At 33.8% G+C, this 12,327-nt stretch overlaps 1 protein-coding gene across 1 annotated transcript in view; it reads right to left on the bottom strand.

The window, feature by feature from the left end:
- Positions 1-3,546: 3,546 nt before the first annotated feature.
- LOC149781874 (forkhead-associated domain-containing protein 1-like) overlaps positions 3,547-12,327 on the bottom strand; it is a 106,661-nt gene continuing 97,880 nt past the window's right edge. Inside the window, exon 26 of the mRNA XM_089936066.1 lies at positions 3,547-10,441. Within this exon, the coding sequence (XP_089792192.1) occupies positions 10,406-10,441 (36 nt within the window). The 3' untranslated portion in view covers positions 3,547-10,405. The remainder of the gene's footprint in view (positions 10,442-12,327) is intronic.

Below are 12,327 nucleotides of genomic sequence, written 5' to 3'. Positions count from 1 at the left end.
AGCCTCCGGCCCTTTTGGAGATATCTCAAATGTATTTAACTTTTGCAAAGCTGACAATAGCTGTGTTATTTAAATTGACAGAACTTTTTTGTTATTATAAGACTAAAATCTTGACTTAACAATCAGAGAGTTTTTGTATCACACTCCTAACAAAACATTCAGTTTATTCACCTTGCTAGGTATATTTTTCTTTCTATCAAATACCAGCCACAGAATGGCAACTATTGTCATAGTGGGTGGAGACATGTTTTGTTTATAAAAAAACATATCCTTTAAGTTGCATGAAATTTTCATTGACACCTGAAAGTACATCTTATAAAATTTTCAAAGCAAAATTTAGATTTTACAGATATGTGTGTTTATCTCAGTTCTGACAATTCATCACTTGCAAATGAAAGCAAAATTCCTCAATCCTGAGACTTCATGTCAATGTACTTCATTTAAGCCTCCATTTCTCATTATCCCAATTATTAACATCCTGTAGCAGACATCCTATATTAACATCCTATATGAAACATTCTATATTAACATCATATAGGATCAGTGATGTAAATTAACCACCCCCTCCTTCAATAAAAACTTGGGATTTTGGGCCTCCTACACTGCACAGGCCACGGGGATGGTAGAGTTATGTCCCTGTTAAGGATCCATAATTTTTGGGCACTTTTGTTCATATGATGACAAGGCCAGGTGAGCTTATCATATAGCCCTGCATCAGATGCATTGTATGTCCGTCCATCCACGATGGCTATTTTTATCATCTTTATAAAAAGCAATGGCCCAGTTGCTACCGAATTTGGAACTAACCATCCCTGCACTGAGTTTTTTTAATGATATATAATTCCAATTATTATAAATTGACTGCGTCTTCTATGCTCTGATTGGACGTACATGGTCATGTGATACTAATCTGGAATTTTGTACACATCGATAAATTCTGTGGACTACTTTTGATTCATTGTTAACAAATCATTTGATGTGAAGTTTTATCTATATCAATGCCTTACACCCTCATAATAATAACAACAAGCTCCCATCCACCCATTCCTGTGATTTCTGATAAAAAATGACAAGCCACAGCTTAAAATCTACCATTAGAAGTTAAAACAATGTAATTGCAAAGACCTTCCCGTACTTCAACACTCATCCCTTTTGCCGAAGAAGGCATATGTATTAAATGACAATCCTTCATCAAATGTAGCTGTCATTAATAGAAATAGAAGAATAAGTTTAAAATTATTTTCCTCATAAATTATTCAACAATGGAGCAAATTAGACAAAAGGCATTGGACATCAAGGATGCAGATTTTGAGTCATTTTATTTTATTTCATTCTACTTAAAATTACTGAGAGTAAATTGAAAGTTTGACCCAGTTTTGTGGCTTACTGTAAGTATCAACTGTAGTCTAATATAATTCAGTATAAACCAGACAGAAATGAGATTCTTCCTTCATGTCTATTGGCATCTTTGGTAAATGACATCCAATAAGTGTATGTGACTTTTAATAAAGCAAAATTTAAATGTGCCTATTGTTGATTTGTAAAATAGTTGACCATCAGTCTGAAATGACCAACTTTGCAATATATGGAGCTGACCTTGATATTATTTATCATAAATACTTTTGATGCATCCTTTAGTTCTCTGAAATATCCCATATTAATGCATACATGTGTTTTAATCACTCACTACAATCCAACATATTCCATAGTTTTTACTGAAATATATGTGGGTTGTCAGTTGCTTATTGGACATCTATCATATATTGTCTCTTCATTGGACATGTATCACATTTCTCTTGCTCAGTGGACATCTGTCACATATTGTCTGTTGCTCCTTGGACATCTGCTGTTTGTTGTCCATATTTCATCAGACATCTGTCACATGTCTGTTGTTCAATGGGCATCTGTCATATCTACTGTCTGTTGTTCATTGGACATCTGTCACATGTCATCTATTAGCAATTGTTTCTAATTACTATACTTTTTTATTAGGAAGAAAGTACTGAGACATGGTGGCCATCTTGAAAATGTATTTTCTACTCCTTCTGATAATTGAATGACATTGGATTTTCAATTTGCACTTCTTACAATATGTATACACGTACTTCAAAGCAAGTGAAAACAACATTGTAACTTTGTAAGTGGGCTGCATGTTTCCCAATCATGTTTTGTAAAGCTAGGTTTAGTGCTTCTGATGTAGCCAGATGTAGATATCAACTGCATTTCCTTGAAGAATTAGAGAACTATGAAACAATTCCCTAATATCTAGTATAACAAACAAAAACGGTTGGACCATATAAATTATATGAGAGAGAGAGAGAGTGGGGGGGGTAAGAACATGAAAATTATGAGTTCGCACTGATTAGTAGCTGAATGTCATGTACATCTCTTAAATGCAAATTACAATTACAGTGCAAGTTAATGCAAATGTTCAACAAAATTTAAGATCAATAAAATGAAGACAATAGTGTTGTTTTAAAGAAATGATGATATTAATATTAATAATATTTGTTAATTGCTTTAATAAGCACCATTTTCATTCATTCAGAAGCTATACATTGCTATAGTAGTGTTTCATTGAAAACCCCATAATGACAGGACCTTCTACTCAAGAGAAGGAGTAATATAATTTTAGAATGACGGTCAAGGCAGCCATTTTTGAGGTTAGGTCAGCATCATTTAAATATAGCATTAACTATATGTTGCAAAAAAGTAGTTTTTTTCTTCTTCTAGCTGTTGGCATGGCTGTTTATTTAGAAATATATGTTATGAGAGTTTAAAATTTTGTAAAGTCACTATAATTTTGAGGACCAGTTAGAATTTATATTAAATCTTACTGGATGTTCATGGGCAACTTGTAATCTAGGATCAACCAGACATCATAAGAAGTGTTTTAGTGAAAATACAATCATCCAAGCAATCAAAAGAGTCTCAGGATGATTGCTGTGGTGGCCATATTGGATATCAGATCGGCACCCTTTTAATTTAGTTCCAACTCGACATCATATGATTTCTATTCATGAAACCCGTTTTGATATGACTACCTGCTCAGGAGGAAAGGCAATAATGAGATTTTCAAGATGGCCACTATGATGGCTATAATGGATGTCAGATCAGCACCATCTTCAGTTAGGACCAACTCAGCCATCATAAGAAATTGTTTAGTAAAAAAATTGTATATATATGACTATCCAGTAGCAATAACAAGATTTTCGAGAGGGCTGTACTAGATGTTAGATTGGCACCATTTTCATTTAGGACCAACTAGACATCAAATGAGGCCCTCTGTTAGTGAAAACCCAATATCAGTATCATTCCAGAGTATTAGTAGTGATACCAAAATGTATAAGCTGGCCACTGTGGTAGCCATATTAGATGTCCAGGTGGAAACATTTTCATTTAGGACCAACTAGAAAAAAGCTGGGTTATGCATGTAAATTTTCATCACAATGCTCTAAAGAATTTAGGAGTAGCAACAACAAAACTTGTGCAGGAAAACCAAAAGTCCTCCATATGGGAAATAAGTAAACACTTAAACAGAGCATATTAAGAATCATAACAGTTTATTTCTACGAGCTCTTTCAAGAATCTGACAAACTGAGACAAAATAAAATAAGATTTACACATTTGAATATTTATTTAAAACAAAAGGTATAACCTAATCTACTCTGTTCCCTCAGATCTACACATGTAACAATTCACATTTAAACAATATCACAGCTTTCTCACAAAATTTAAAACAGAATCATTTAAATGACAGAATAACTGATGTTCTTCATAAATGTGAATATGAATTCTGTCTTGATCAAGCTGAATAAAAGTTAAATTTTTTATTTGAGATAAAAATGAATTCTTCTTTATTAAAATGAAAACAATTTTAATCAACCAGGATTGTTCTTTGACAGTGATTTCATTCTGTAAAGAAAATTAAAAATGTCTGCAGTCCAAATAGTTCATATATAAAGCTTCCATTGACTAATACACACACACACATACAAGACTCGGGGCACAAGTCTCATCAAAACAATGACCTTGTATAATGGACACCTTTGAGACTGTATAATGTACATTAATTTTAAAATGAAAATTCATCCTGTAATAGAAAAAATTACATTTTATTTGGAGACAGTTTTTGTTCATTGTCATGACTATTCTCAGAAATGGAGCATGAAGCTAAAAATTCAGCCATCCATAATAAAAAGAATTTACAGCACAAAAATTAATGCTGCCAACTTGTAGAAATTCTCAATGTAGCTGAATTTTGCTCCAGTTAAACAGTTATAAATAAAAAAAAGTTTTACAAATGAGAAGGCCAACCTGAATGTCAAGCCCATCGCAGGGTTTAGAAAATATATGCGAATGAAAAACTGTAACCAAAACCTTAGCAATTCATTGACAACCCCATCGTCTCCATTAGAACAGTAACTGTTCTATCTCACTTTTCACTAGAGTGGGCTTGACAAAAATAAACCTGCCTAAACTCTGTCATTCCACTAAGGAATTCTCATCAGTGAGAAGCTGCTTCCATGACAAAAAGTCCTTTCCTTTGCACTCTTAAGTAAAGAATGATCTTTTATCTTTAAGTTGGTTTCATAGTTATTGGCTACTTGCAGCCCTAAACTTCCATTTTGAAAATTACCATAAATCTTAGTAATTTTCAGTATGGTGAAATTAACTAAAAATGATCAAACCTATTCTGTTTCTTTCTCCAAACACAACCAATAAGGCACTTATATTCTCCAGACTTCTAAATAACTAACAAATAACAGATAATATGTTCAGAGAAGGACAAGTTAAAATAATTGTAAGCATCACTGACTCAACTTTTAAAAATTCCATCATGGAATAAAGTATAAAATTTTCAATGTGTAGCTTCCATCAAAAAGTGGAGCTTAATAGTCTGATTTTCTAAGTTCAATCCATACAGCTGAGCAACCATACCATCTTGTATGCAACATTTTTATCTCCTCACATGACCAAGCATAAAGTTTGAGCAGTAAAGCAAGAACATCTATAAATACATAGTGATCCAAAACATATCACTGAAAATGCAGATTTAAAATACCTAAAATAACTGAAAGTCAATATTTAAATTATTGCAGACCACCACCACATGGCGCTTCAGAGGAAGTTGGATATTAAGCAATAAAGTTCTATCACAAAATGAAGGCAAGAAGGGAGGATAATAATATACCTTGAATTGTTTCAAGTACCAGAAAACAAAATAGAAAAATATTCATTTTATAAGTTAGTGTAATAGACATTTTATTTCATGAATCTGACAAAAACTAATCCTCCCATTTTCATGACTTGGCAATTTCAAATTTAAAGCCTGAAAAAACTCTGCAAAGTTTGAGCATCAGTATCAATCATAAATTCATCATATATGTAAATGTCGATATATTACAGCAGAGCTAAAACTCCCTTCAGGAATAATATTAGGTTTTTCTTCAAATCTTTTGTCTTGTCTGATAGTTACACAGGAAACTGCAAATATTCTACAATGCACTGCTTTTTATCCCAGCTGGTAGTACTTAAAATGGGTACACAAAACATGCCATATCTCAGCACATGTGACATATCCCTGTGTCACAACAGCTGCTATCAAATGCTGTATATTTGACTTAAAGCTGTTTTTAAATAACAAAACTGTACATATTCAAAATTTACAATTCTCTACCATATATATATATATATATAACACTAGTCAGGTTCAATTGCAAAATGCACAGACCCAAATCTGCCATTGCAAAATGCACATACCCAAATCTGCCATTGCAAAAATGCAGACCCAAATCTGCCATTGCAAAATGCACATACCCAAATCTGCTATTGCCAAATGCACATACCCAAATTTGCCATTGCCAAATGCTCAGACCCAAATCTGCCATTGCATAATGTGCTCAGATCAAAGTTTACTTGTTTGTTCTACTAATCAGGTCTAACAAACTGTGCAGACTTGGGTCTGCTGGTGCATTATGCAATGGCAGATTTGGGCATGAGCAGTTTGCAGTTGGATTCAACTTAAAAGCAAGTACATACAGTATTTTAAGTAGGGGCCTAATAACTGTCTATTCCAATCAATTCAATTACACACATTTTTTATCTCATGTCTTTGGATTAAAGGATCCACTCGTATGTACATAACTTATCTGTTAAGTTGATTTTGAAAAGCCTGATTAGCTAAAAGATAAAAGATTTATTTGGTTTTTCTTGTCTTATTGACCCTGCCAAAAGATCTTAATTCCAAATATGCAGTCAGACAGTGGCATTACACCCTTAGCCTCATTCTTAATATGTTGCCAAACAAAGAAATAAAGACATCAATTCTCTGAATGGAGATTTCAAAGAGGTCTATTAGTGATCATGTAATTCTTGTTGCTCCAGCTGTGATAATCCCTGGATACAGATAACCTGAAGACATGTGGCCTGGATGTAAACTAGAGCATGAAAGTGTGACCTAGATGTGAACTAGAGCATCAAAGAGTGACCTAGATGTAAACCAGAGTATTATAGTGTAATCTGGATGAAGAACTAGAGCATTCAAGTCTAACCTGGATGTAAACTAGAGCATGAAAGTGTGATCTAGATGTAAACTAGAGCATTAAAATATGACCTGGATGTAAACTAGAGCATGAAAGTGTGACCTGAATGTAAACTAGAGCATTAAAATATGACCTGGATGTAAACTAGAGCATTAAAGTATGACCTAGATGTAAACTAGAGCATTAAAGTGTGACCTAGATGTAAACTAGACCATTACAATATGACCTGGATGTAAACTAGAGCATTAAAGTGTGACCTTGATGTAAACTAGTGCATTAAAATATATATATATATATTTCATATGGTCTCATTTAAATTAACGTTTCAGGTTACCTCAACAGGACAGTAACAGAATATTCTATATAAAGAAAATAAAGGGACCTAAATAACATTTTCTCTTAAAATTTGTAGAAGGTTTGTGTGACATCTCGATACAACATGTACAACAAAAGAATCTTATATGTTGGTGATAAGCTTCAAAATATTGACTTACAGCGGAAATTTTAAAAATTTGGTTTTCGAGACAGACGAGTATGAATTTGCTATGGATTTGAAAAGGTAAAACCTTACAGCATTTACTTTTATTGGACAATCCTGAAATATTTGTTTATATTTTCTTGTCTCTTGCCTAATAATTGCTAAGTTTTTGAGACCTCATTCATGGAGTTAGCAAAAGGCAGACAGTCATAACACAAAATACATTTTTTAAAACAATGCATAAAAGTGTCCTTTATTTTTACTGTTTCAGTACTTATCATTTCATTTTAATTTTGCTTCACCAGAAAGTTAAAAAAAAATCATTCAAAATCTGCTGAGCATTACACCTGGAACAAAGTTCATTACATTTCAGCATGGAGAAGCGAATTCTCTCTCTTTCTCTCTCTCTCTCTCTCACACATACACACACCCCCATGAGGTCATTCAAGCCACATGACTGTTTCCTGAATATTTTAAGTACACTAGTATGAAAAGACTTGCTGTGCATTTGAGCGTCAATATGTTTTGGTCACTTGTTTCATATAAGGCAGAAATTTTGTTTGTATGTATATATGCAATGCTGTTTTAACACAATTACAGTAACCTGTAGATATATTTCAGTAAAAGAGATCTAACATTAAAATGTGATAAACTAAGGCTTCTTGTGTATGTGCAATAACCTATTTCTTGCATTTCATTTCTTCTGCACAAACTTTATAATACTAGTTTTAGAGAAGGGTAATTGATTTCATAATTATTGTCCACTGGTGATCCAGTTGTCTGACAAGATGATACTGTACTCACAGGATGATGCTCGTATGTACCTTCCAGCTGCATAGGCAGCAGTGCAATGTATAAGAATTTATTGTTTTCATTAAGTCCAATCATTTTGATCCTGTCTCATAAAAACTGCTGGCTCAACTGAATCCAAATTTGTTAGCCTCAAGAGAATATATTTTAAAGTATCACTTTATGAAATAAAAAATTTTGGGATATTTTTTCACCAAAATGGATGACACACTTGGCTGGCAATGCAGACATGCTTAAAACTGGCAGTAAATATGAACTATTATGCCTGTTGATATAATTTAGATTATATATTGATAATGATTTGATAAAGCAAACTTGCTATTCATCATCAATAAGAAAATAAATGTATGTGTATATATATATATCAAGTGTATACCTTGCTTTGCAAAGGCTTTATGAAAAAATTCATATCCACATGAACATGAAAGAAAGAATACTTTCTAGGAGGAAATATGTTGCAACTTTGGATTCCATATAAACAATACTACTTATGAATATAAATATATATTGTAATAGAAGAAACAATTATCCAGAAATACCCCACAGTGCAATATTCCTACAAACTGAAGGACTACTTACTTTGAAAAAAATACAGGGCATAGTAACCTTTATAATATTCATATGATACATTCTAAGAAACTTGACTGAAAATTATGATGTCAAGTGCCAACAGCTGATAGCTAGTATAAATGAGATATTTGGTCTGCAATGAAATAAAAGATATAACGTGTATATAAATTCTTTGGACTGTTTATTTTAACGTTCAGAACATACAAAATTATGGAATCGTTAGTCAAACTTGAATAAATAATTCCAACAGATGGCAACCTCTTAAAAAATATCAAAGCTGCCTTTTACAACTTTTAACATAGGCTTTCAAGACTAAACTGAGACTTGTTAACTTCTTCACAACTCAAGTAAACAGTACAAATTATACACTGAAAAACAGTGCAAAGTTTAAATTGATCAAAATAGACTTCTGTTTCAAACAGAACAAGAAAATAATAAATCCAAGCATTGTACCAATAAACTTCACAATACAGCTGAGAACTGACACTTCAACAATGAAATATGTAATCTTTTCATGTACCGATGGAAAACTGAAAATAAATTTTAAAAAATGTGCACATATAGATTCATAAAAAAGTAGCATTCTTGGTGACCCCAAATTATCTTCTATATTTATCACACTGTTCATTTTCTTATGAAAGTTTAAACTTTAATGCAAATATATATTGAGATCTTAAATTTACTTCTTAAAAATACATGCAAAGACTCATTCAACCTCTCTCTTAAACTATGATTTGAGTAAATTATTATTTTACATTACTCTGTAGTACATAGTTATCCAAAGGAATCAAATTTGTTTCATCTGTAAGGAAATATTTGACAATAGATTTCACAATGGACTTAGTACCCATGAACCACAAACTCTATAAAATGCAAAAAATAATCTTATTAGGACCATTAACACCTAATACAATGACACCTTCCTTGGGGGACACCTATATGTAACAACTGCTGATAATGGACAATATTGGTGGACCACTTTTCTTAATTTCACATGCATATTTGATTTTTGTGTAAAGGACATCTACAAACAAAGAACAAAATTTACTGCATATGATCACTTATAAGTCCAACACAAAAAACATAGGCCCTGATCTGATGTTGCATAATGCTTTGGCATATCAGGGTCTATGCTTTTGTCTTACTGATTACTACTGAAAAACTGCATAGACCAGATCTGCCCGCCATTGCAGATATGGGTCTGTGCAGTTTGAAGTTATAAGTGAGTCTATATTGAATGTATTTCCCTCGATAGAGAAGTTTCACTGTAACAGCAGTGGTATAATATGAATATAGTTATTGTTAAACTTAGTGAATGTCACATTTACTTTTTTATATTTGCTTATTAAAGATGAAATAACTTAAGTATACAACTATTGGGATGGTATTGTCGGTTGTTGTTATTTTGGGTTTAATGCTAGTTTTCAGCACAAGATAGGCTATACATGGCAGCCAGTATATCTGGTGGAAGAAGAACCCAGAAAACTCCTGGGAAGAACCACCAACCAACAGAAGTTACTGGCAAGCTTTCTCACATACCCACACAGGCCAAGCCTCGGACTTGAGGTGAGATGTAGGTGATGTGTAAATAGCCTTTGACCACTCGGCTACCTGTCTGTAGTTCATCAAACAGATTCAACAACACATTACAAAAACATTATTGATTAAGTAATGGAAATAATTAACTTAATTACAAAGAAAACAATCATCAGAAGATCGTACGTTTCCTACTTCAATCTGTTTTTACACTGCGTACATGTGTATGCACATACTTTGCTACAAAAATACTGGGTGGAGATAGTGGTGTAGGTGGGGTGGGGAATGGTGCATGCCTTTTTCACATATGTTCTTATTATCTAAATGTTAAAGTATTTTAAATTATAAAAGCTCCTGAATTAAATATGCCACTACTATACTGCTAATCTGTAACTATCTTGACATCAGATCCCCTGTTCCTAAACTGACTGCTATTGCTTGTTCTCTTCATCTTCCATCACCCTTCTCAGTCTACTATCACATCTGATCTATTATCATTCTCCTGAAACAGATAGAAAAGAAATACACTCAGATATCTGATATTCTAGCCTATCCATTTGTCTGTCTGACTGCAATGTGTGCATAGTGCGCATTTAACTGTCAGTAGTGTACTCTAAGAATTGCCATGATGGAACTTAAAACAAATTGGGGCCTATGTGAACAGTGTACACCAAGATCTGCCATGATGTAATGTACAACAAATCAGGGCTTATGTGAACAGTGTACACTATGATTTGCCATGATGTAATGTACAACAATTAAGGGCCTAAGTGAACAGTATACACTATGATTTGCCATGATGTAATGTACATGTACAACAAATCAGGGTCTATGTGAACAGTGTACACTATGATTTGCCATGTTGTAATGTACAACCAATCAGGGCCTATGTGAACAGTGTACACTATGATTTGCCATCTTGTAATGTACAACCAATCAGGGCCTATGTGAACAGTGCACACTATGATTTGCCATGTTGTAATGTACAACCAATCAGGGCCTATGTGAACAGTGTACACCAAGATCTGCCATGATGTAATGTACAACAAATCAGGGCCTATGTGAACAGTGTACACTATGATTTGCCATGATGTAATGTACAACAAATGAGGGCCTAAGTGAACAGTATACACTATGATTTGCCATGATGTAATGTACATGTACAACAAATCAGGGTCTATGTGAACAGTGTACACTATGATTTGCCATGTTGTAATGTACAACCAATCAGGGCCTATGTGAACAGTGCACACTATGATTTGCCATGTTGTAATGTACAACCAATTAGGGCCTATGTGAACAGTGTACACTATGATTTGCCATGATGTAATGTACAACCAATCAGGGCCTATGTGAACAGTGTACACTATGATTTGCCATGATGTAATGTACAAAAAATCAGGGCCTATGTGAACAGTGTACACTATAATTTGCCATGATGTAATGTACAACCAATCAGTGCCTATGTGAACAGTGTAAACTATGATTTGCCATCTTGTAATGTACAACCAATCAGGGCCTATGTGAACAGTGTACACTATGATTTGCCATGTTGTAATGTACAACCAATCAGGGCCTATGTGAACAGTGTACACTATGATTTGCCATGCATGATGTAATGTACAACCAATCAGGGCCTATGTGAACAGTGTACACTATGATTTGCCATGATGTAATGTACAACAAATCAGGGCCTATGTGAACAGTGTACACTATGATATGCCATGATGTAATGTACAACAAATCAGGGGCTATGTGAACAGTGTACACAAACATCTGCCATTGCATAATGTCCAGCAGTCATCATGACAGATCAGGATATGTGTGTGTGTATGATTTGGATTTTTAACGTAGCTTTAACAATTTTTCAGTCATATCGCTATGATGTCAGCAGTGTGGCAATTTGTAGTGATGTCTAGCACAAGGGCATCATGCCGCAGACATGTAGCATGATGTCCCACCCAATCACATTATCCTGACACCAGGCCGACCAGTCCTAACACTAACCTCTTAATGCTGAGTGCCAAATGAGGCAGCTGTAAGTACCATAAAGTCTTTGGTATGACTCAGTCAGGATTTGAATCCACGACCTCCCTCATCCAAGACGGACACTCTAACCACTAGGCCACCAGAGTGGTCCAGGATATGTGTGAACAGCATACATTTAGACCTGTCATAATATAATGCATGGCAGATCAGTGTCTACAATTCTGTCTGATATCACAAGCTGAACAAACAGTGTAGATACTGGTTTGCCAGTGCATTATGGTAAAGCAGATCTGCATATTTGTTTTATACATTAGTAAATACAGCATGTATGTACATATGTATGTATATTCTGTTTGTTCATTTGTTTATATATCTGAAATAATCAGAGGTGATCTGACA

Source organism: Sinohyriopsis cumingii, chromosome 15, assembly GCF_028554795.1.
Source record: "Sinohyriopsis cumingii isolate HCF-2022 chromosome 15, ASM2855479v2, whole genome shotgun sequence".
NCBI classification, from domain to species: Eukaryota; Metazoa; Mollusca; class Bivalvia; order Unionida; family Unionidae; genus Sinohyriopsis; species Sinohyriopsis cumingii.
This window is presented reverse-complemented; position numbering and strand designations above follow the sequence as displayed.